This window comes from Lynx rufus, unplaced genomic scaffold, assembly GCF_022079265.1.
Source record: "Lynx rufus isolate CCGP_SWC_20201006 ecotype Redwood Valley unplaced genomic scaffold, mLynRuf1.p SCAF_17, whole genome shotgun sequence".
Classification (NCBI taxonomy): Eukaryota; Metazoa; Chordata; class Mammalia; order Carnivora; family Felidae; genus Lynx; species Lynx rufus.
In genome coordinates, this window is record NW_025814831.1 from 14680523 (window position 1) to 14707107 (window position 26585).

Here is a 26585-nt window from a genome sequence, read left to right on the forward strand (position 1 = left end):
TGTCTCTTTTTGACTTGATTTTTTCCCTTGTATTTTATTTGTTCTAAGAACCAGATGGTTTGTTTTATACAGTTTCAGGGTTTTGCTGATTGTGTCCCCTGGTGTTTTAACATTTTCCGCTTTTTCATTTCCTGAAAACTGGCTATTGACTATAAAGGAATAAATGTTTTTTAAGAGAGAGAGAGAGAGAGAAAGAACTTGAATGGGGGAGGGGCAGAGAGAGACTGAGACAGAATGCGAAGCAGGCTCTAGGCTTTGAGTTGTCAGCACAGAGCCCGATATGGGGCTCAAACTGATGAACCATGAGATCATGACCTGAGCTGAAGTTTGTCACTTAACCAACTGAGCCACCCAGGTGCCCAGGAATAAATGTTTTCATTGAAGAACAATGTTCTTAAATGTTCAAGTTCAGCTTACAAATTTTATTTGATTTATAAGCCTAGTAAATTTTAGCAATACCTTGAAGGGATCTTGAATAATGTTTGTTTCAATTTATAAAGATAGTTAATCAAACACTGCCCAATGTAATACAGAACACTTTCCAAGTCCACTGTGGCTCACTGTTTTTGTAACCACAGTTTTGTTAGAACACAGCCGCTCCCATTTGTTTATGTGTTTATTACCTATGTTTGCTTTCCCAATACAACGGCAGAACTGAGTAATTGTGACAGAGACCCTCTGGCTCACAAAGCCCAAAATATTTACTTTCTCACCCTTTAGGAAAAAGCTTGCTGACCTTTGCTCTGTATTTATATATTTCATATAAATTTATAAATTTAATATATTTCATTTCCTTTTCAGGTACTTCAATTACCTGTCAGGTATTAATTTTTATAAAGCTAAGCAATTATACTTACACATATAGTAAACTTTATATTCTCTTTGATGTTCTGAAACTCTGCCTAAACTTCATAAAGTTTCGACTTAAAATTAGGGGGTTTGTATCAGTTACTCAATTATACACTTTGTTTTTGTTAATTAATTGCTTTTAGTAATCTTTACACCCAGTTGGGGGGGGTCAAACTGCAAAGCCAGGCGCCCCTTGATTGTACACTTTAAAGTGTTGTTTTTTTTTTATTTTTTTTTCAACGTTTATTTATTTTTGGGACAGAGAGAGACAGAGCATGAACGGGGGAGGGGCAGAGAGAGAGGGAGACACAGAATCCGAAACAGGCTCCAGGCTCTGAGCCGTCAGCCCAGAGCCTGACGCGGGGCTCGAACTCACGGACCGCGAGATCGTGACCTGGCTGAAGTCGGACGCTTAACCGACTGCGCCACCCAGGCGCCCCTAAAGTGTTTTTTTTAGGGGCGCCTGGGTGGCTCAGTTGGTTAAGCATCCAACTCCAGATTTCAGCTCAGGTCGTGATCTCACAGTTTGTGAGTTTGAGCCCCGCATTGGGCTCCACACTAGCAGTGCAGAGCCTTCTCGGGATCCGTTCTCTCTCCCTCTTCCTGCTCCTGCCCAGCTTCCTCTCTCTCTCTCTCTCTCTCTCTCTCTTTCTCAGCAAATAAATACCCCCCCCCCAAATTTACATTGTTTTTTAAATTTTTTTCATTAATTATTTTGAGAGAGAGAGCACGAGCAGGGGAGAGAGGCAGAGGAAGAAAGAGAGAAGGGGGTGGGGGGGAGAATCTTAAGCAGGCTCCAGGCTCAGCATGGATTCTGGGATCACGACCTGGGCCAAAATCAAGAGTCCCAGATGGTCAACCAGGTAATCAACCCAGGCGCCCCTTTAAATTGTTCTTATAAGGGTGCTCTCTTAAGCCCAATTCTCCTATGCATTTGTAGCACCGAAAATATCTAACATGCCCAGATTCCTTCTGATTACAGAAACATTACTATTAAGGTTTGATTTTCCTAAACCCTCCATATAACTTATTTTTCTGGAGTAGAAAGACATGGAGCACTGGGGAGGACCATCAGCATCTCCGCTCTGCAGTCATCTGCTAAGGAGGCAGATGCTGCTCCAATTGAGATAACTTAGAGCCAGGGGTTTTGGTAGAACCTGAGGTGTTTTTTTAATTAAAAAAAAATTTTTTTTAATGTTTATTTACTTTTTGAGAGAGAGAGAGAGAGAGAAAGAGTGCACGCAAGCAGGGGAGGGGCAGAGAGAGAGACACAGAATCCGAAGCAGGCTCCAGGCTCTGAGCTGTCAGCACAGGGCCCAGTGCGGGGCTTGAACTCACAAACTGGGAGATCATGACCTGAGCCGAAGTCGGACGCTTAACCGACCGAGCCACCCAGGCACCCCAAGGTATTTTAAATGGTAAACGGAATTATCTCACGTGGCTTTAAGTTGGATCTGCAGTCACAACTCACATAATAGCTAACTTTCATCAAGTGCTCTCCATGCGCCAGTCACAATGCCAACTAAGCACCTTATTAAGGCTCATTTAATCTAACGAACATTTTGCAGATGAGGAAACTGAACCTCAAAGTTTGATTAATGTGACCCACTTAGTGACGGTGCGAGTTCAGGGGTCAACCGGAATCCCAGCTCCTACTACTTTCTGAACAATTCCACATCCGGTCTCTGCACTTCCGGGTTCTAACAGAAGCCTTCCAGTATCAATTACGGCGATGTGGCTCCGCCCCACCCCGCCCCGCCCCGCCCCGCCCCTCCTCGCCCTGCCAGGTCCCCGGGTCAAGCCCCAGGGAGTGCGAGTGGGAAAAACCACACTTCCCAGAGTGCACCGCAACCGCGAAGGCCTCACTACCGGCGTCCGCTCGCCGGCGCCATTTCTGGAGAGGGGGACGGCGGTGCGGCCTGCCGTCATGGCGCTGTTCCCGGCCTTTGCAGGCATTGGTGAGACTTCCGGTAGCGGCAGCGCCAGGAAAGGTAAGGAAACAGAAGGGGTGAAGAAGTCACCCGGCGAGATTACAAAGGAGTTTCTCGGTCTTAGGTCTCGGTCCTTGCCTTGGATTTGTTTATCCCTTTGTATCCCAGAGTTCTCAGCGGCGCTGCAAAGCCTTCTGGGAAGGGCTCCTGGCCTCGTCCTGGCTTCTGGGTTTGAGTTGCGGAGTAATGGATGGAGAAAAAGAGACCGAGGAGAGGCCCTGGAGCTGGGACTTGCATGTTGTCATGCTTTTGGACCTCATTCTTGCGCTGAGCCTCAGTTGCTTCATGTATAAAACGTAGATAATAGTACCCTACATTTCAAGGAGATTCCTGATGTAGATGCTGGGTGTTCTTACCACATCTTTCTTCCTTTTCCGTGTTACTGATTTCTGAAATGCTTATTGGGTTCATTTCTGAAATGCTTATTGGGTTCATAGCTTTTGTCAGACTCAAAGCTAGGGATTAGGACCCAAAGCCTAATCAAAAAAGCAAGTTCTTTCCGCAAGGGCGCAGGTGCTGGGAGTCAGAACTGTTTATTGAGGGTCTCCTGGGTGCCAGGTGATGGTATTACATATTCGTTTTAAGCCTTAAGCATTCCCAGGAAATCTGCGTTATTAACAAGTGAGGCACAGTGAATTGTAATGTAGAGTATTTAATCCTAAATCGTACACCCACGTGGCAGAGTCCAATTGTGTCTGGCACCTCTTTTTATATCCTTTCTAGTTCACACGCTTCTTTTTTGGTAATGCTTCTCATAATTGTGAGTCATTTCTTATATAGTTAGTGTAGTTTTTGGCTAGCCTTCGCTAGACCCTAACCTCCATGTGGTCAGGGACAGTGTCTATACATGATAGCATACTTAGCCCCTAGCACAGGTCCAAAACGTGGTAGGGTATTCAATAAATGTTTGCTGAATATACAGACCAATAATAGGTATTTCACAAAGTAACAGAAAAGGTAAGATGTTATAGGTGGCACAGGTGAGCTATTGCAACATGGGAATTTCAAAGAAGGCTTTATATAGGAGCTAACTTTTGTGAGGGGTCTTCAAGAGGGTAGGATTTGAACAAATGGAGATAGTGGAAGGGCATTCCAGGGCCTTCAAAGACACGCAGGAAGGAAATCATGGGACCTATGCAGAAAACTGCAAACAGCCCAGTTTGGAAATACAGAGGCATGAAGAGGAGTCTTGGGAAGGGTGATTGAGACGATGGTAAGGAAGGGTGGTGACTTCAGTAACTGCCAAGGGGTTATCCTTTACTGGGGGAAGGTGAAATAGAAGGTTTAAAGGGGAGTGTCGCTCTTGTCATTTATCTTAAGATATTTATCGAATGTCTTCTGGGGGTCTTCAGCATCAGGATAATGTTTGTAAAAGAGCTTTTTATGAAAAAAAAATCTAAGCATCACTTAATGAAATTAAGTGTAATTCTTTAATGTCATCTAATTTCTAGTCTGTTCAGATTTCCCGACTTGTCTTGCAAATGGTCTTTTAATGTTGGTTCAAGTCAGGATCCAAAAAAGATACAACAGTGTATTTTGTAGATATATCTCTTAAGTCTCTTTTTAATATAAAACACTTTCTCCTTCCCCTCCATTTTCCCTTGTGATTTATTTGTTGAGGACACTGAGTCATCTGTCCTGTGGACATTTCCCACCAAATCCTCCTGGTGTCCTTTAGCATGCTTCTCTATCCCAGTATTTCTTGTGAGCTGGCAATTAGATCTAGAGAGTTAATTAGATTCAGGTATAATGTTTTTAACTGAAAATACTTCGTTGGGGTATTTGCTATTGACCGAGGTGACAATTATTCTATAAACTTCCTGTCAACACTATTGGGATACCCTGAAATACAGTTCTGGCAGGAACGACAATGCTTGATGTGTTCTCTTTGCCAATTTTCAGAAAATGAGTTGGGGTCCTTACAATTTTTAGAGGTGACCAATTAGGTGTTTCTTTTTTTCCCTGCTTTCGTTACAGACTATTGAATTTTTAACACTTATAGTTCAATCCATTGCAGATATTTTTTCTATTGCTCACATTGTCCCATCCGTGGCTAATGGGAGTCTAATTAAGTTGGTATGTGTTTTTTTGACATGACCCAGATGTCTTTAATTGCTTTCTTGCTTTCTGGTCTAAAGGATGCCCAGAGCTCATCACTTATATGTTCCATTATGGCCTGGAACTGGCTGTTTCTCTAAAAACCATTGTTTCTTTTAGTGGAAAATGGTTCGGGGAGGTTGAAACCACAAATTGGTGTTCGGAGTGCTAGTTGCACTGGGTTGCCATTATTTCTAGACATTTTCAGTGGTCAAAACCAGGAAGAGAAAAATACATCATGAATTCACAGTGATATTTCCGGGCCAAATTGAAGATTGTGAGATTTTTACTTAATTTCTTTTTATTATGTAATATGTAATCTGTATATAAATTTGTAATTTAATATTTATATTTCTTCTTACACTGAAAATCTTAGTTCCTAATGCCATCAATACAATTATGTATATGTTAAAAATAACAGTAGTATTGTGACTAATACTAAATAGTTTGGGGCGCCTGGATGGCTCAGTAGGTTAAGCGTCCACCTCTTGATTTTGGCTCAGGTCATGATCTCTGGTTCGTGGGTTCGAGCCCCACGTCAGCTCCGTGCTGATGGTGCAGAGCCTGCTTGGGTTTCTCCTTCTCTCTCTCTCTCTCTCTCTCTCTCTCTCTCTCTCTCTCTCACCCCTTCCTCATGCATGCTGTCATGCTCTCTCTCTCCCTCTCTCAAGATAAATAAGCTTAAAAAATAGTTTAGTATTTCTTTGTGATTCTTTTTGTCCTTAGGACCTATCCTGCAGCAGATGTGTGGTCAAATTACTGTGTTTTAAGATCACTTGAAGTAATTCTCTGTGGTGTTATCAACAGTTTGTTATACAATTAGGTATATTTTTAATTTTTAGGGATTGCTTTTTTCTTCTTTTTGAATCAGTCCTGTTTTATAGTGTTGTGAAACATTTACATGGTTCTGAGGTTGAAAATGTAAACCGGGTATATCCAGAGAAATAAAGGCTTCCATCTTTGTTCCTCCAGCCTGTTACTTTCCTTACTCTGCAAGTTAGAATTTTAATTAGTCAATGATATCCTTCCATTTTTTTTCTCCCTTAATATGAGTGACTATATTCCCTTCTTTAATGCCTACTGGTCTGCATTTTAGCTTGAATCCCAGAGATCACCGTACAGCATAGTATGAGATCTTCCTCATTTCTTTTGACTGATGCACAGAACATCATCGTGTGATGTCACATGGTTTATTCAAACAATCCTCTGTTAAGGACATTTACACTGTTTCTGGTCTTCTTTTGTACATAGAAGCACCGGACTTCCTTTTATATTTGGATTTCAGTAGACACACAGTGTTACCTTAGTTTCAGATGTACAACATGGTGATTCAACAACTCCATACCTTACGCTATGCTCACTGCAAGTGTAGCCATCATCTGTCACAGTGCAACACTATTACAATCCCATTGACTGCATTCTCTATGCTGTGCCTTTTCTTGCTGTGATTTATTCATCCCATAACTGTAAGCCTGTATCTCCCACTCCCCTTCACCCATTTTGCCCATCCTCCCATCCCCCCTTTGGCAACATCAGATCTTTGTATTTAGAAGTTTGATTCTGCTTTTTGTTTTTTAAAACATTTTTAAAAATGTTTTGTTTAGAGAGAGTGCAAGCAGGGGAGGGGCAGAGAGAGAGAGAGAGGCAGACAGAGGATCCAAAGCAAGCTCCGTGCTGACAGTAGCGAGCCCGATGTGGGGCTCGAACTCACAAATGGTGAGATCACGACCTGAGCCAAAGTCTGACGCTCCACTGACTGAGCCACCCAGGAGCCCCTGCTTTTTGTTTGTTTATTCATTTGTCTTGTAGATTCTACACAGAAGTGAAATCGTGTGGTATTTTTGTTTCTCTGACTTCACTTAGCATGATAGCCCTTTCGGTCCATTTATGTTGTCCCAAATGGCAAGATCTCATCCTTCTTTATGGCCGTCCTTTTTTCAGCCTCAGAACCAGGATCTGAGCTCAGGCAGTCCAGCTTCAAAACCCGTGCTCTTTTTTTCTTAATTTATTCTTTTATTTTTGAGAGAGAAAGCGGAAGTGGGGCAGGGGCAGAGAGATGGGGGGACAGAGGATCCGAAGCGGGCTCTGCACTGACAGCAGCGAGCCCGATGCGGGGCTCGAACTCATGAACCATGAGATCATGGCTTGAGCCACCCAGGCACCCCCAAAACACGTGCTCTTAAATACTCCTCTTGGCTGCTGATCTTTAGAACCCTGGCTCTGACTTTGTCACTCTTGTTCAGAGCTGTCTACTGTCTGTCTGTGGCTGTTAGGAGAAGCCCAAACTCTGACACCTTTTGAAGGCCCCTAACCTCTCCAGCTTCCTTTTGCCCCCAGTTGCTCTCCCTCCCAGGGGTCCAGACATAATAGCTTGCTGTTTCCCAGAGCCCTGTGTTTGCACTTTCAGGCCTTTGTAGCAGCCATTTCCTCTGCCCAGACTCTCCCTAGCAGATTACCCTCATCCTTCAGGTCTCGACGGAGATGTTCTCCCAGGCAGCCTTCTCTGACCCATACCTGGTTGGGACCATGTGCTCTCCTTGTACCCCATGTATTTTCTTTATCTTGACATTTGTCACGTTGTGTGTGACTGCCAGTGTGTCAGTACCCTGAGAGTCAGGTTGGGTTTGTCTTGTTTGCTTTGTGTTCCTAGCTCCTAGAAATAAGAAATAAAAATAAAATAAAATATGCCGAATGAAAGGAAAGAGAGACTTAGAGATTAAATATTTTGTTAAGAGTTGCCCAACCAGTAAACGGTAAGGCCAGTATTTGAACACAGCTCCTTCTGACTCAAAGACTTGTGTTCTGAGTCACACTGTGATATTAGAATGTTGGGGGTTGGGTCGTTTAAACATTACTTTTGGGATCCCTGGGTTCTCTTCAAATTGTAGGTTAGCTCTGTAGAAGGGCTGACTTTGGTTAGGTTCTCTGTAATCACCTTAAACTCAGTGCTTAGCCATGTTTGCTGGGGCTTTCTGAACAAATGTTTCCTCCCTCAGTTTCCTTGTCAGAAAATAAAGGTTTCGATCAAAATGAAGAGCTTGACTCAGTCTTACTAAAGGGACAATCCCCTTCCCTAATATATATGTTCGTTTGTTATAGTCAGCCTTAGAAATGCCTTTTTGAATGATTCCTGGAGGGGTGGTGCTCACCTGAGTTCACTTAAACCAGTGAATCAGTGCTATTTTATTACAATAGAATGGGAAGGGGGTGAACTTGGATATTTCATCCAGTTGTGATTCAAAAAATGTTAAAAAATTTTTAAATCTGTTCGTGGTGATTTCTTCATCCCTGTATCCAGTGGAATTGAATTAAAGCATTTTCACTAGTGATGGAGAGATAGCATTATATAATAAACTTGTGATAAAAAGAATGTCAACTTACTGATGATTCATTATATAATTTTCTGTAAAATTACACATGCTGTGGTTCTTCTTTTTTTTTTTTTATTTGTTTATCTGGAGGGAGAGAGTGCGTGCATTTGATTAGGGTAGAGTCACAGAGAGGGAGAGAGAGAGAATCCCAAGCAGGCTCTGTGATGTCGGTGCAGACTCAAACTCACAAACTGTGAGAACATGACCTGAGCTGAAATCAAGAGTCAGATGCTTTACCGACTGAGCCAGCCAGGCTCTAAAGCTCCTAAAGTGTTTTTTTGCCTGATGCTTCCATGCTTCCTTTCTTAGGAGTGTGTGTGTGTGTGTGTGTGTGTAGCAGAGTGCTCATTTCCAGGCAGGTTCAACCTATGCTCATTTACCAGCCTGCAGGGACAAAAGGTTTGTCAGCCAGGCAGCTTCTCCATTTAAACCCAAGCATGTTGTATCCTGCTCAACCTGTCCGTAATATGTTACATCCTGCATGGTGTTGATGTAACTATCTAAATACATAATATTTGTTGATATAATTATCTAAATACATATTTGACTTCTGTCAAAGGAACTTGTAAATTGTGAGGATGTAAGTAAATATAGAAAAAGACTGCATTCTGATTAATAAAGCATTGTTTAATCTCAGATAACTTTCTCCAGGATTCCATATAACCAAAATTTAATTTCACAATGCACATGTGTTATGTGAACAGTAAGGTTATGATTAAGTATAAATACCATATGAGCAGAGAGACCTGGCCTGCCTTAGTCACTCTCTACCCCGAAAGCCTAGGACTGTGCCTGGCCACATAGTGGGTATTCAGTACTTTATTCTTTAATGATTCAATCTCCATTTGCAGTGAAGACTGGAAGAATTAAAATGGTTGTACTTTATACCTAGATAATGGCATACTTTTGACAATCTCAAATTGCTTCAGTTCAGTATATTAGGTGCTGGGGATACAAAGATAGGAAGATATGGCTCAGATCCTCACTCATTTTGTTTTTTCAACAAATATTTATTGATCCCAGTTGCTTTGTGCCAAGGCCCTGTGCTAGGGGTTGGGAATACAGGAGTGAGTAGTCATGACCTCTGCCCTCATGTTGCACTTAGCTTGGAAAGGAAGGGATAGGAGGAGGGTGGGAGCTGAAAACTCGGATGTAAGAGTTGTAAACCAATTTCCTTATTTGGCAAAATATTTTTGTCTTTTTCTTTTTTTCATTCTCTGTGCTATCACAGGAATCATTACTAATCCAGTCTCTGTAAAGATTTTCTTTAGTCAGCCTTTTTTTTTTCTTTTAATGTTTGTTTATTTGGGGGGGGGCGGGAAGAGCAGAGAGAGAGAGGGGGACTAGAGGATTCAAAATGGGCTCAGTGCTGACAGCAGAGAGCGCGTTGCGGGGCTCCAACTTCGAACTGTGAGATCATGACCCGAGCTGGAGTCAGGTGCTTAACCAACTGAGCCACCCAGGCGCCCCTGGTCCCTGTAAGGATTTGAGCTGTGGACCTTAGAATGAAGTGGGAAGACGGCCCCGCAGGTAATGAGATCACAGAATGAAAATCGCCATGGTGTATGGTGGAGAGAACTGGGCAGAGTGCAGATCGAGGCTTGGGTGTGTGCCCTTGGCCAGAGGACTGGACTTCTTCGGACCTCCCATGTTGTTCTGTAAATGGGGGAGTGGTGCCCGGGCTGTGCTCTGGAGAGCCTTCTCAGACCTGCCCCCTCCCTCTGAACCCCAGGAAGCATCCCTGCTTTTGCTGTTCTGTAGGTTGGGCTTCTCGGGAAGATTTTGTTTAAGCGGTGTTTTCTTTAGCTAAAAAAAAGTTTTAAAATCCCTCAACTGATTATCTCCAAAATTCCTGCATGCCTAACATCCAGTGATGATTACTTCTAATATTCCATGCATGTTCACTGCTAATGTGCTACCAGGACCAAAAAAAAAAAAAAAAAAAGCAGTAGCAGTAACTTGTCAGGTAGAAATACCATTTGCCCCGACAAAAGGTCATTTGATTGAGATGAAGGTCACAGAGAAGGTCAGTTATGATTTGGGTTAGAACCCCAAGCGTTTTAGTTCTGTAAACATTACTTTTTTTCCCACAGTGGTCTCATTTGGCAAAGCCTTGATTGTTTCCTTAAAAACCCTTTTTCTTATTTTTGGAGGACTTCTGAAGGACTTTGGAGAGTTACACACTTTATGTTGTTTTGACCTCTGTGTTTCTTTACATTTCCTCCACGCTGTCCTCACTGTCTCAAATATTTATGTAAAATATGTAATATGTTTATGTATGTGAAATATATGTTGAGAGCACCTCTCTTTGCATATTGCTTGTTCCGTCCTTTCCTTTGTTCATGACACAATGCAGTTGTTTTGGCAATAATCATGATCTCAGTGAGCTACAGAGACTTTTCACATACCTCTTGCCAGGGATCAGATCCAGACCGCAGAAGGAAAAGGAAACAGTAGCAAAGAGACTGCACGAACAGCTGTGTAGCCCTCAGTGGGTATGACCTTACAAATTACCTAATTCCTTTGAGCTTTAGTTTCCTTCTGTACAATATAGATTGTAATACCTCCCAAAGAAGATTGTTTTGATGCTTAAAAGGTATAACGAGAATGTAAAGTGCTTTACCTGGTGTTTAGCCTACAGTAGGCACTTAAAGAGTTACAATCCTTCTCTTTCCCTTTTGTTTTAATGTCCCTTTCCTCCTTAGGAATTTTCCTCCCTCCCTCCCTGTCTCCCCTCTTTTCCACAAATATTTATTAAACGCCTCCTGATGTTATGCGAGGCATTGCTCATGGTCCCATGGATACAGCAGTTGAGTAAAACAAAGTACCTGTCATCACGGGGCACACATTCTGTTCCTTCCTCCTAAGATGCAGTAACCATCAGGGACTAGAACAAAGAATATGTAAAGCACTCTGCCAACCCAATACTAAAAAGACAACCCAGTTAAAAAATGGGCAAAGTATTTGACTATTTCTGTTCAAATATTAGCCAATAAACACATGAAAAGATGCTTAGCATCATTAGTCACCAGAGAAATGGAAACCAGCAGCACGATGAGAAAAGACATCACACCTACTAGGATGACTATAATCTAAAACACAGACGGTAACAAGTTGCCAAGGATTTGGAGAAATTAGAATCCTTCTACATTGTTAACGGGCACGTAAACTGGTGCAGCCACTTTGGAAACCAGTCTGGCATTTCCTTAAAATGCTAAGCATGAGTCACCACATGACCCAGCAATTCTGGCTGTCTAGCCAAGAGAAATGAAAACATGTGTCCATATAAAAACGTGTACATGAATGTTTATAGCTGCATTGTTTATAACACCCAAAAAAGGGAAACAACCCAAGCGTCCATTAGCTGATCAGTGGACAAAATGTGATCTACCCGTAAAATGGAATATTATTTGCCGATAAAAAGGAACGGCTACTAATACATGCTACAGTATGGATGAACCTTGAAAACATAATGCAAAGTAGAAGAAGCCAGTTACAAAAGACTGTATGCTGTATGATCTCATATTAAATGTCCTGGGGGCGCCTGGGTGACTCAGTCGGTTAAGCATCTGACTCTTAATTTCAGCTTGGGTCATGATCTTGTAGTCGTGAGATCGAGCCCTGTGTTGGACTCTGTGCTGAGTGTGGAGCCTGCTTAAGATTCTCTCCCTCCCTCTCCCCCCTCCCCCTCCCTCTCCCCCTCTGTTTGTCTCAAATTAAAAAAAAAAATCATATTGTCCCAAACAGGCAAATTTGTAGAGACAGATTAGTGGTTGCCTGGGGGTGGGAGAGCCAGAGATGAGTGATGGTGACTGCCAATAGGTCTGGGGTTTCTTTTTGGGATGATGAAAATGTTCTAAAATTATGGTGATAATTGAACAATTATATATATATATATATATATATATATACACACACACACACACACATATATATGTGTATATACATGTATATATATGTGTGTGTATATACATATATACATAATACATATCTATGTATATGTATGTACATATATATGCATATACATATATACACACACACAAGCATATATACATATATAATCTAAAACACAGATATTTTTTACTTAAAATATATATTTTTTTAAGTAAACCCTATGCCCAACACGGAGCTGGAATTCATGACCCTGGGGTTAAGAGTTACACACTCCAGGGGCACCTGGGCGGCTCAGTCAGTTAAGTGTCTGACTTCGGCTCAGGTCATGATCTAGCGGTTTGTGAGTTTGAGCCCCGCGTTGGACTCTGTGCTGACAGCTCAGAGCCTGGAGTCTGCTTCGGATTCTGTGTCTCCCTCTCTCTTTGTCCCTCCCATGCTCATGCTCTGTCTCCCTCTGTCTCTCAATAATAAATAAATGTTAAAAAATTTTTTTTAAAAAAGAGTTGCACACTCCACCGACTCAGCCAGCCAGGTGCCCTGCCCAGTTCTAAATATAGTAAAACCTTGGTTTGCAAGTATGATTTGTTCTGGAAACATGGTTGTAATCCAAAGCACTTGTGTAGCAAAGTGAATCTCTTCATGAGAAATCATGGAAACTCAGATGATTCCACAACCCCAAAATATTCACATAAATGATACAGTACCATAATATAATACAAAATAATAAAGAAAACATATAAAGAAAAATAAATTAACCTGTACTTACCTTTGAAAACCTTCGTGGCTGGTGTGAGGGAGACGAGAGAGGAGGGTTATTGTGTAGGACGAGTTTCACTATCATTAATGGAATCACTGCTGTCTGTTGGCTCAGTGGAATCTTTTTCTGCATGGGGCCGTTGTATACGCTCACACGGAAGTTGACTACAGTATTAATGAACTCTTGTCATATACTGTATTTAATGTAACTGGCAATAAGGCAGCAGAGGAAAGCATCTATATCTGCAAGGAGCCTGACCTAGAATGAAGCTAAACATTCCTAAGCTTACTGTTGAATGGAAAAGCAGAGGACTGTCTGTAGGTGCTTTGAAGTGACAAAAAATACACTAGTACCAGTTGTGGGCACCTTCCAACGTTCTGAAAAATCACTGATTTCTTCCAGACACCACGGCCTGAGACCGAGCATGGGAGATCACCCACAATCCCTCAGTAAGAGAGAGAGAGAGAGAGAGAGAGAGAGGGGAACCATTGGCTCAGTTGTGATCATGTGACATTCTGAATCACATACTACTTGTATTGCAAGACACCGTTTGTTTATCAGGTTAAAATTTACTAGAAATGTTTGCTTGTAGGAAACAACCAACAAAACTAAAAGGCAACCAACGGAATGGGATAAGATATTTGCAAATGACATATCGGACAAAGGGCTAGTATCCAAAATCTATAAAGCGCTCACCAAATTCCACACCCGAGAAACAAATAATCCAATGAAGAAATGGGCAGAAACCATGAACAGACACTTCTCTAAAGAAGACATCCGGATGGCCAACAGGCACATGAAAAGATGCTCAACGTCGCTCCTCATCAGGGAAATACAAATCAAAACCACACTCAGATATCACCTCACGCCAGTCAGAGTGGCCAAAATGAACAAATCAGGAGACTATAGATGCTGGAGAGGATGTGGAGACACGGGAACCCTCTTGCACTGTTGGTGGGAATGCAAATTGGTGCAGCCACTCTGGAAAACGGTGTGGAGGTTCCTCAGAAAATTAAAAATAGACCTACCCTATGACCCAGCAGTAGCACTGCTAGGAATTTACCCAAGGGATACAGGAGTACTGATGCAGAGGGGCACTTGTACCCCAATGTTTATAGCAGCACTCTCAACAATAGCCAAATTATGGAAAGAGCCTAAATGTCCATCAACTGATGAATGGATAAAGAAATTGTGGTTTATATACACAATGGAGTACTACGTGGCAATGAGAAAAAATGAAATATGGCCTTTTGTAGCAACGTGGATGGAACTGGAGAGTGTGATGCTAAGTGAAATAAGCCATACAGAGAAAGACAGATACCATATGTTTTCACTCATATGTGGATCCTGAGAAACTTAACAGAAACCCATGGGGGAAGGGAAGGAAAAAAAAAAGAGGTTAGAGTGGGAGAGAGCCAAAGCATAAGAGACTCTTAAAAACAGAACAAACTGAGGGCTGATGGGGGGTGGGAGGGAGGGGAGGGTGGGTGATGGGTATCGAGGAGGGCACCTTTTGGGATGAGCACTGGGTGTTGTATGGAAACCAATTTGACAATAAATTTCAAAAAAAAAAATGTTTGCTTGTCTTGCGGAACACTCGCAGAACAAGTAACTTGCAATCCAATATTTTACTGTATACTAAAAACCATTGAATTGTACATTTAAAAAGAATGTTTATTTTGAGAGAGAGAATGTGAGCTGGGGGAGGGGCAGAGAGACAGAACCCCAAGCAGGCTCCCCACTGTCAGCGCAGAGCCCGACACAGGGCTTGGATCCACCAACCATGAGATCATGACCTGAGCTGAAATCAAGAATCAGACGCTTAACTGACCGAGCCACCCAGGCGCCCCTTGCATTGTACATTTTAAATGGGTGACCCTTATGGTATATAGATGATATCCCAGTATGACTGTTAGGAAGTGCATCTCCTAACTTAGCCATCTCACGGGTTCTTTCTCCTGAGCGCATGAACATGCTCTGGCCTTGTCCTAGAACAAAACAGGACAAAATACAAACCCCCCCCCCAGGAGCCCCCTTGCTGCCACCACCCCAGGGTTTGTTTTTTTTTTTTTTCCTTCACAGCTAAGGCTCCTAAAAGGTTAGAAAATTAGTAATTAAGAAATAGTTCATTCCAGAGGACTTCAAAATTAATGGAGGAAAAATTTTGGACATTTAATCTCACCACCCCCAGAGATAATCATTATTAATGTTTTATTTAATTTTAGCATTGGAAAAGTTGACAGCTTGTGTTTTTATTTTCAAAGAGGAGTACTGTTTTTTTTGTTTTGTTTTTGTTTTTTAAATGTTTATTTTTGAGAGAGGGACAGAGAGAGTGTGAGCGGGGAAGGGGCAGAGAGAGAGGGGGACACAGAATCCGAAGCAGGCTTCAGGCTCCCAGCTGTCAGCACAGAGCCGAAGCGGGGCTCGAACTTGCAAACTGTGGATCATGACCTGAGCCAGAGTCGGATGCTTAACCGACTGAGCCACCCAGGTGCCCCCAAAACAGAATGTTTTTTAAAGAAAAATATCTTAATCTCCTGTAACAGTATCAAGCATGGCAGGCTTTTGTGCATGCTTTGATTTTTAAACTTTTTGGAATTGTCTGAATCAAATGCGAGGTCATTAAAACCCAGTGCTTTGGAAGCGTTCCTGCTCATTGAAGTGTGGATGGAATCCATAAAGCCTTGTTGCTTTTTAAGCCACGCTTGTTATGTGGCTTTTGCTTAAGCCACAGCCTGCTATCACAAGAGGATTTCGGTCTTAAATATTTTAGAGTGTGTTAGAGCCCCATGCCCCGGGAAATAAAAATTTCATGGATTCCCTTCGGCTTCTGAGGACTGTTCACGACGTGTGGCTGACACTGGCTGTGAATTAGGACGTCAGCCGGTAAGATGGATTGCCTGCTCTAGAAATCCCATCGAGCTCACTTCATTGATCTTTTTTCTTTCGCCTGTGCAGAATTAGACTGGCTGAGCAACCCAAGCTTTTGTGCTGGAGCCATAACCTCTCTGAGCCAACAAACTGAAGGGGCCACAGCCCTGGTTTCTGAAGGGTCACCTCTGACAAGGTAGGTTTTTATGAAAGATGGATTTCCAGTTTTTGTCAGTGTGTAGTCTGTAGCTTAGTTTGAATAATGCGTCTCCGTAAACCCTGTGATAAAAGAGCGAATTAGAACTCTTTTCACTTCAAGCAGTGAGGTGATCTTTGACTGTTTTTCCTTACCTCATTCCTAAATTCTTTCTATTTTTCCCCTGCACCTATTTTTCCCCCTGCGTTACAGTGGCAAGTGCGAGACACAGTTACTGCCAATAATTAAGCCCCAAGGGAAACGGCATCATTGTGATTCTTTAAGTAACTTGACTAACCTCATTAGTAACCTTTAGAATATTGTCACTCAGATATCTCTTCAGTTGCATTTTTAGCAGTTTTGGAAAAACAAGATGCTGGTGTGGTAGAATGTAGGATAACATCTCCTGGAAACTTTGGGGAAAGCAGAATGGCACATATCTGGACTAAGCTTTGAAAGAAGTTGTTGGGGTGCCTGGGTGGCTCAGTCGGTTAAGCGTCCGACTTCAGCTGAGGTAATGATCTTACAGTTCGTGGGTTCAAGCCCCGCGTCGGACTCTGTGCTGACAGCTCAGAGCCTGGAGCCTGCTTTGGATTCTCTCTCTGTCTCTCTCTGTCTCTGTCTCTGTCTCTCTCTCTCTGCCCTTCCCCCGTTTGCTTGTGCTCCCTCTCTCTCTCTCTCTCTCCCCCTCAAAAATAAACATTAAAAAAAGTTTTAAATTAAAAAAAAAAGAAAGAAATTGTTGTAGATCATTGAATTGAGAAATGAGTTCTCTTGCAAATATGGACTAGATGGTCTCATTAATTAAGATGATGAACCCTGGGAAGCCAGGACTCTAAAAGTACAAGAAGCCTTTGGAAATTGAGAATAGTTGATGCATGAGGCAGTTGTTTGTAGGTGTTTCAGTAATGCAGAAGAGCTCCTTGGAGCTTTTAAACGCAAGGACCAGAATGAAATCTTTTTTTTGGCATTAAGTGATGAAGTTTTGGGGTGATGGTGGGGTGGTCTGGAGCTGACAGCCAAGAACAAACTCTTGAAGACATCTTTGGTGCATAAAGCTGATTTTATTAAAGCATGGGGACGGGACCCATGGGCAGGAAGAGCTGCACTGGGGTCCTGATGGGGAGCTCATTATATACCCTCAGGTTGGGAGGGGGTCAGGGATAGAGTAAGTCTCTAAGGAATTTTGGAAGCAAGGTTTCCAGGACCTTGAGGGGCTGGCTGTTGCTAGGGAAATGCCGCTTATTAGAGCTTAATAAAACCTCAGTCACGAGACCCTTCAGATGTATGGGGGGTGGGGCACAAGCTTGGAGTAGGATTGCCAGCATATATCTCGGGGCAGGTGGGATGAGGGAAGTCGACTTACAGGATCCTCGAGGTTGGGATAATGTTAAGCCAAGGTTGTCTTTTGCCCCCAGCAAAGCGTCATCCTGGAGACAGCTGAGCTCCTAGAGGGAGGTCACCCTGCCAGTTTCAAGGACTTGTCAATGGGTTGTAGGCAGTAAGGGAATTTCAGTTTTCATTTGCCTTAGTGTCCCACACCACCATGGCAAGCACTTAAACACTTTCTCTGTTCTTGGGGAGCCAGGCGTGTCCCAGGCACATCACACATATCCCACGTGGGGGTGCGGGGTGCCAGCCCGTATTTTGCCCTCAGCTTGCCCCACCCTCCCTCATCATTAAGGACATATTGCCTTAATATGTAGGACTGAAAATAAACCTTTTATAATGTTATTTAAAAAAATACTATATTTGATAAAATGACTGGTAGATTACTTTCCTTCAAAAATGTATAGATGTGGGGCACCTGGGTGGCTCCGTCAGTTGAGCGTCCAGCTTCGGCTCAGGTCATGATCTTGCGGTTCATGAGTTTGAGCCCCACATCTAGGTTTAGAAACTGTTGAAATTAGGATTTCTTCACCTACTGTTGTTTTAGGTCCAACTCTTAAGTCCTTAAGGGGAGTTGTGACCCAGGAAGGCACTGCAGAGTTCCCTTTTACATATTTGCTTATTTACATAGTCTTCTTTCTAATTCTCTTTTGAAAATTACTCTGATACTGATTTTCCCCAACAGGAGCCCTCTGAAATCAGAGCCTTCGGATGAAAGTGACACTAACAAAAAGCCCAAACAAACAAGCAGAAAAAAGAAGAAAGAGAAAAAGAAGAAAAGGAAGCATCACCACAAGAAAACCAGGAGAAAACATGGGCGGTCCAGTAGCAGTGGGTCTGAGCCAGATAGTGATTCTGAAAAGGATAAAGCTTCCAGAAGCATTAGAGACAGTAAAAAGGAATCCGAGAAACCAAAGTAGGTTTTCTGTTCGTAAATACCTATGACTTCAAAGTTTGAATTTTTCCCCTCAGTTGTTGCCACAAATTAGACGTTTGAATGCCTGGTTAGCCACTTAGTCAACTGGAGTCCAAAACTCTCCAAAGAGAGCTCTACCATTAGGTTAGCATTTAGAAGAAAAGTTTCATTACAAAAAATTAGAGTCATGATTTTATTTGAGAAAAGTTATTGAGACACAGTAATGGTTGTGTCAAAATCTGATTCAGACAAAAAGTCTTTGGGGTTTTTGAAAGATGGCGGATGGGCCACGCACAGCCTGGGAATATGGGCCACTTTCCTGCGTCGTGTAGGGTCCCATCTGGGAGGGGCTGTTGGCCCCCACACTTCCGATCGCTCGCATCACCCCCACGTGCACGCGCGCGCACACACACACACACACACACACACACACACACACTCTTTGGTTGAGGTTAATGTAGCACTCCATCGCTGCCTTTGTCCTTTTCTCCACATTTATTTAGAACCCCTGTTGAAAGTGTGGACCAGCTCGTGACCACAGTGTCTCCTTTCCTGGGGGCTTTACTCCTCCTCACATTTTGCTCCACTGTCTGCCGTGAGCGTGTTGCTCACATTGTCCCACAGCACGGCGGCTGCACAGGTGCTCACAGCTCCTCTCTGCCTCGTCTCCTGGCCTCCCACACAGGGAGGCACTTTTCCCTGTGGTGCCTGTGACAGGTGGCGTGTGGTGAAACTACCTGAGTGATTTCTCACTTCACTTTTTTCTTTCCTTTGTTCATATGGGCTAGAAGAGAGAAAATTTAAGACATACTTAAAAAAAAAATGCAGTGCTCTTAAGAAGTTTTGACTCTTAGGGATGATTTGCTTTCATCATATGCTTAGAAGTCTCACTGATGGTCAGTGAGAGCTCTGTGTTGGAGTAAGTCTGGACTCTGCCCATAGAGTTGCCATCAGACAGGCAGATGCCGCTGTCTTCCTGGGTCCTTCTGCCATCAGACCGTGGAGAACGTTGCAGGCCTCTGTGGCTCAGAAGACACAGATTGATTTAGCTCTCTCTCTGCGTCTCAGGTGCTATACCTGTAACCCACATTTGCTCTAGGAGGGGAAAATAAGGGAATCCAGCAAAAGGGCTCTGAATTTGACTGAATTTCTGTGGGCAGGAATCACTCCCGTCTTGCTTGCCATTGTGTTCTCTCAGTGCTTGGCACAGGGCCTGGTACGTAGTAAGCGCTCAATACAGTTTTGTTACGTGAATGAGTGCATTACTGATATTTTTGCTTTCAGTATGTCTTCAAAGAAAAATACATTAATCATCGTTTCTTCTGAAAACTCACCATTAGCTACCTGTCCTTTTTTTCCTACCGTCGAGGAAAGTGAATTTTAAAGGATTTCTTGAACCCACACAGGAACTACCGTTTGAACTTGAAAGGTAGTTATTTTCAGCCTGTGCTTAGTCACATCGGAGGTGATCTTTACAGCCTCTTGATACTTCTGTGATCCAAATGGCATTTTTAAGTTCACTGATACTTTGCAGAATATCCCCATTAAGATCAAAATCGATTGTTGCTCTCTTATTTTCTTGATCTGAACTTCTGTAGCCTCTCCCTGGGAAGATGGCCTGGAGGAATTGTTTCCATAGAGACAAGGACTAAGATACTGATGCATTGTGAGAGTATTTCCAGGATGTGGGGAAAGTAGGTTCTCAGGGGTATAGTATACCCCACGGGACTCTATTTCAGGGTGATCAAGGGGCCACTTCCCCCAAGGCGACAGCTTCGCCTGGACCTTTGTTTCCTAGGGTGACCTCTTCATCTTCAGGTGAGGCAGACCCTTCCCTGCTCAAAGCCCAGACCTCGTCCTGCTTCTTGACCTCAGTACCTGGTAGGGGACGGATCAGACCTTGTCTCCTCCCCGGGAGTGGTCTGCAGCACCCCCCCCCCCCCAGGCTTTCCATTTCTTTCTGGAATGCATCCACCTCATTCCTTCCCTTTGCTGCCCCTTCCGGTGTTTGTCAACAGAAAACCCTCCGGGTGTTCCAGAGGGGACTATGTTAAAAATCGCTGTGTGTTGTGACCCGAGATGCTGTCATTCAGGAAATACTGATTGAAACCTACTCTGTGTCCCTGAAATGCCATTCCTTTGTATTCCCAGCCAAGAATGATTCAGAAGCCTTTAGAGTCGTTATTTCTCTCTGGGCAGAGCCAGACAGCAAAGAGAGCAAAGGTAATGCCGTTGCGACTCTGCCCTGGCAGCCTCTTGTGTGTCAGCAGCATTATGAGCTGATCTTCAGAGCAGGGAGGATGTTAGATGCCAGAAAGACTTGCCCTCGCTCTCATTTGACTCCTGGGAAGTGATTCCGTGTGCATCTTGGCAGGAAGTCTGCCCACTCTCTAGTTGGTTCTGGGGGTACCGAAGGGTCTCGTCTCACAGTGGACTCTCTCTGCCCTTTTGCAAGGGGGGTCAGCACACAAGGCCGAGGCACCGTCCACAGAGCCCAGCTGTCCAGACAAGACTCAGCCCGAGCCTCAGTGATGTCTGAGGCTGACCCATTCAGAGCTGCAGCTTTGCTGTTGTTGCCAAGATTCGGCTGGAATAACCGGAGCGCTTTTGGATGAGTTAGGCTAAGCAAGGGCAGCCCGCTTGTTTACCACATACGCTTGAAATTCTAGTTACAGTCATTTAATGGAATACCTGAACAGCTATATCAGGTTAATTTCTGAGGTAGGCTGACTTCTTGGTAAGATGCCACTTAGCGTTGACAGTTTTTGCTTTATATTTTAAAGTTTTTTCCATCTTTGTGACACATGCGCCTTTCAGTTTATGCATTTAAGCACTTTGATGCCGTGCGGCGTTTGAAATGTTTACCTTCCGTACTTCCGAAGAGGTGGGCCGTGTAACTAGATGTCCCTTTTGTGCTTCACCTTCCTCTGCCCCACAGCCGAGAAGGGAACGCCGTCGCTGATACTGGGCACCGCTGCGTCTGGCTTGAGGACGTTCAGGCTCTCACAGGGGAAACCTTCAGAACAGATAAGAAACCGGATCCTGCAAACTGGGAGTATAAGTCTCTCTACCGAGGAGATATAGCAAGGTATCCGTCACGGTGTCTTTGCTGATTTTCACTGGTGGGAAGTAACTTGTCTCCCCCCGCCCCCCCTTGAGCCCTCTCTGCATCGTCTCTGCTCCCATCCCTTCTAGATTCCGGGGGGTGGCCCCCATTGCCGAGGTGTTGACATATGTGTCTTATCTCTCACATTCTGAAACGAAAGCTTAAACCTTGAGGTCAGGATCCAGGTCTCCTTTGTAATAGGTTTTTAGTAAATATTTGTTGAACGAGTTACTCTAAAAATACCTTGAAGTAATTGTGACAAACTATCCAGAAACCATTTGGTCTGATCTGTATGCCATTTTTTTTTTTAAAGTGTTTGTTTTTGAGAGAGCGAGAGACAGAGGGTGAGCAGGGGAGGGGCAGAGAGAGAGGGAGACACAGAATCCGAAGCAGGCTCCAGGCTCTGAGCTGTCAGCACAGAGCCCGATGCGGGGCTCGGACCCACAAACCATGAGATCGTGACCTGAGCTGAAGTTGGACTCTGAACTCATTGAGCCACCCAGGTGCCCCTGATCTATATGCCGTTTTTAAAAGTTATGAAGACTTTTATTTATCTCTCCCCCACGTAAGCCATTTAAAAAAAAAGACATTAAATAGTAACGACTTTTTCAAAATGTTTCTAGTGTACATCACCAGATAAAAAATGGGTGATGGTATTTGCTTCAGTAATTAGTTCATTAAACTTTTCTAGCCTGCCAATCAAAAATATTTAAATGCTTCTTAAATCCCTTAGACACTTAGTAGTTGTAGGACACTGTCGGGACACAAAGAACAGTGACACCCAATCTCTGTTCCCAAACAGCTTACAAGTAATGAAAATTGAAGGTAGAGAATATTGGAATATAAAGCCAAGGGGAGACCGTTATCGTTCTTTATAAGCTGATTACTTTTTAAACTAAATGTCAGTTTCCATTACTTTGCTGCACCTCCCAATTTTCATGGTTGCCATTCATCATGACGTTACTCCTCACCACATAAGTGATTCCAACAAAGATTTCCTTTACGATGTGTTTATATCCATAAGATTTTAGTGCGTGTTTGTAGCTGCGTACTGTCACGTCTGAGAGGCATGACTGTTCCAGTGTATTCATATATTTTTGAGTTATTTTCCTGCTCCTCAAAGTCTCGTTAGATTTTCCACGCCACAGACGTGGGAGGACCCAGCCAAAGCTGGGGAGGCCAGCGCACACCGGCCCAGCCTGCTCTTCCACTCCCGCTAGCCTGTCTGACCCTCCAGCTGCTGTGTGAGGAGGGCCGCACTCTTCTTTTCCGAACGAGGAAAGCAACCTCAGACAGGTTACGTAGCCTCCGGAGATCATACTGCCTGGAAGCAGCTTTTTGGGGAACCTGTGTTCCTCGAACCAGTAATGTTCTTTTGCTGTCCCCAAGTAAAGATGGGCCTGGTTGTCTGGTAGGCTGTGTTCTAGATTGGGAAATGGGCTTTGCCGTTGACTAATAATGGAATCCCAGGTGAATCCCTTACCCTGTCTGAGCCTCTGTTTCTTCATTTGTTAACTCCTGCTGGGTCTTGCACTCAGATATCAGAAATAATGGATATGAATTAGAAATCGGTTTGCAAAAATAAAGAGGCATTATTTATTAATAGATGAAAAGGGAAAAGTATTCACAGTGAGTGGCTCTTAAATCTGTGCTAATGAATGGCCCAGACCTTAGGAAGAGAGTAATGAGACCAGTTTATTCATTTGAATTGCAAAGATACTATGGGAAGGGCTTGGGCGTTGGTGTTATTTTCCAGTTAATTCCTAAAGTTTAGGAGAGGTAAGTCTTGACCGGATTAATGGCTGTACAGCTGTTAAATGTCCACATCTCGGAAGGTATTGATCCCACAGCATTGTGAGTTGGTCAGAGAACAGGGGGTGTTTTGTCAGGCTGTGAATTTTCACACTTAGGGGCAGTGACAACTCAGGAGCATTGAGAGGACTTGGCTAGCACTGTCCTGTGAGGACCAGATGAGGGCTTGTGGGTATTTGGCTTGTGACAGCAGCATGGTCACTGTCTTTTAAGCTTTGCTGGATCGTCTTTGGAAGGTGGGTTGGCAACGTTCTGTGTGACTTGGGAAGGCAGAGCCAGGACCAATGAGTGGAAGTTCCAGAAAGACTGGGCTCAGTATCAGAGCAAATGTTCTCATCGTGGGAGCATCCCAGCAGTGACCTGGTGTGTGTTAGAGTATTGTAGTGAACGGGACCTAGGGTTTGTGTACAAGAGTCAGAATTACCTTCGGAAAATGCCTTAGGACTAACATCCTGGCTGTCAGTGAAGTTCAGCTCAGTTTTAATCCATTTTTGGAATGGATTGTTTCTTTGGCTGTATACCAGATGAAATAGTTGGCTTATGTTTAAGAGCCAAGTCTTATAAAATAATAATAACTTAAACTTATCTAGTCTTTGTTATATGGCTAAGGACTTCAAATTTATAAACTTTTTTGATCGTCCCTGTGTTCTATGACATGGGTACCATTATTTCCGTTTCACAGATGAGGAAACTGAGGCACAGACAGGTTTTTGGTTTTTGTTTGAAATAGCTTGGTCAGGGTCATCTTGTTAGTAAATGATGAGGTTGGAATGTGGACCCAGGTGACTGCCACCATGAGAGCCATGTGTGAATTGAAGTCACTGAAAGAAAGGCAAATTTATTATTGCACAGCTCACTCTGGGACTCAGAGCCACTCAGTGGATTCAGGGCAGAATTATATGCTTGATTTAAATATATTCTTTTCCCATACCCTGTCCCTTTTTCTTTTCTTTCTTCCCTTCTCTTCCCTTCCCATCCCTTCCCTTTTCCTTATAGCTGAATTCATTTAAATTAAATGTCCATTGATATCCTTCACTGAATCTCCAATAATTCCTTCTGGAATTATTCAGGTAAGACCAGCTGACTATTTGATAAGGATTTTACAGGAAACATGCCTGCCTTTGGAGGAATATTGCATTAAATTACATCCTAGGTTTTGCCCAATTAAGATTCTATGACAAGTGATAAATTAGATAAAACCCAAATAGAAGGACGTTAACTTAAATGAGGGCTTACCCCTCCAGTGGGCCAATTTAAAGCTTTACAATAAAAATGATATTTGCTAAAACTAATGGTGTGGCAAAGTGCTTAAAGTAGGGAGGAAAGCCTGAAGCCATAATATCAACTATTTTTAACATTTATTTATTTTTGAGAGACAGAGCATGAGCAGGGGAGGGGCAGAGAGAGAAGAAGACACAGAATCCGAAGCAGGCTCCAGGCTCTGAGCTGTCAGCACAGAGCCCTACACGGGCCTCGAACCCACGAGCCTTGAGATGATGACCTGAGCCGAAGTCGGACGCTTAACCGACTGAGCCTCCCAGATGCCCCTAGTAACAACTATTTTTTTTTATATATTATTATTGTTATTATTTTTACATTTATTTTGTTTTTGAGAGACAGAGACAGAATGTGAGCAGGGGAGGGGCAGAGAGAGAGGGAGACACAGAATCAGAAGCAGGCTCAGGCTCTGAGCTGTCAGCACAGAGCCTGACGCGGGACTTGAACCCACGAACTGTGAGATCATGACCTGAGCTGAAGTCGGACGCTTAACCGACGGAGCCTCCCAGATGCCCCTAACATCAACTATTTTTAAAACTATTTTCACATATCTGAAAGTAGGCACTTGATATATATCAGTAAGATTCTTTTTTTTCTCCTTTATCATTTTCATCTGTTATAAAGTGCAGCTCTTAAAATCGGTTTTACAAAATGCACTTTAACATCAGAAAACTCTGTAAACATTTTTTAAGAGATTATGTGAATGTCGTAATACCGTTCATTTTTAGTGAAAACAAAACAGTCATGAAGGGGAGACCTTAAAATTGTTTTGACCACTCTATGGACTAGGCTGGGGAGAGACCGTCAGGAAGTAACCTAGGAGGGGCCAGGGGAGACGATAAAGAGAACGGGCGTGTGTGAGCGGTGAGGGAGGCTTCTCAGGCACTTGTTGACTATGGGGAGGCAAAGGAGCTGCTGGGCCTCGACCAGGAGATGGTGGAGACAGAGCTTTCTGGAAGAGGACAGAAGACAGCGGCAGCTCTGTCCTCCTCATGCTGCTCCCCACAGCATTAGGTTAACGAAAATTAAAAAAAAAAAAAAAAAAATACAGCACCAGTTGAAAGAAGCTCGTATTCCCACCCTCTACGTTCTGCCATTAACATCTTGCTGCCCTCGCCTGATCACATATTTATCTGTTCGTCTGTCCTCTAACCCACCTTGTTTATTTGATGCCAGCATCAGTATGCTGCCTCCTCCATGCTTCAGAATGCATGTCATTAACTAGCATTCAAGATTTGTTTCATTTTTTTCTTTTGACTTAAAATTTGCATACAGTGTAACACACAAATCTTCATGATACACCTGTATAATCCAGCCCCCTATGAAAATATAGAACATTAACGTGACCCCGCAACGTCTCCTCACGCTCTTTTCCATTCCGTCCACTCCCCATCTCCCCAGGGGCAGTTGCTGTTCTGATTTTTTCCCCATCATTAACTAGCGTTGCCTGTTCTGGAATTCCGTCTAAATGAAATCATGGAGTCTGCACCCTTTCGTGTCTGGCTCCTTTCGCTCAGTGTGATGTTTTGGAGATTCAGCCACATTGTGGCATTTATCGGTACTTCGTTGCTTTTCGCTGCCGGTCGTCTTCTATTGTGTGGCCATACCGTTGTTTATCTGTTCTTTCATTGCTGAGCGTCTGGACTCTGCAGTATTTGGCTGTTATGAATAGAGCTACTGAGAATATTTGAGCACAAGTCTTTGTGTAGAAATGCAGTTTCCTTTTTCTTGGGTGAATACCTAAAATAGAATCGCTGGGTCACAGTTGGTAAGTCTAAGTTTAGTTTACAGACCTTTCCCCGAAGTGATTGTACCAACTCACATTCTCACTAACAGCACATGAGAGTCAGTGTTTAATTTTAGCAGTTCTGGTGGGTATGCTGTGTATCTCGTAGTTTTAACTTGCGTTTCCGTCATGACTAGTGGTGTTGAGCAGTTCTGCGTGTGCTTATTGGCCATTCATGTCCTCTTTGGTGAATTCCTTCCAGATCTTGCCCATTTTTTGCTTGACTGTTTGTATAACATGCGTACAGAAAAGTGCACACTTTCCCTTAGCTT

The 26585-nt window shown here is 43.3% G+C and overlaps 1 protein-coding gene across 3 annotated transcripts in view; it reads left to right on the forward strand.

The window, feature by feature from the left end:
• Positions 1 to 2661: 2661 nt before the first annotated feature.
• The window catches only part of NRDE2 (NRDE-2, necessary for RNA interference, domain containing), a 55674-nt gene continuing 31750 nt past the window's right edge, over positions 2662 to 26585 (forward strand). For all 3 annotated transcript variants that reach the window (XM_047080232.1, XM_047080231.1, XM_047080233.1), the window contains exons 1-4: positions 2662 to 2840; positions 15918 to 16026; positions 18101 to 18331; positions 21270 to 21419. In XM_047080232.1, coding sequence (XP_046936188.1) covers positions 2777 to 2840; positions 15918 to 16026; positions 18101 to 18331; positions 21270 to 21419 — 554 coding nt within the window. In that variant the 5' untranslated portion in view covers positions 2662 to 2776. The remainder of the gene's footprint in view (positions 2841 to 15917; positions 16027 to 18100; positions 18332 to 21269; positions 21420 to 26585) is intronic.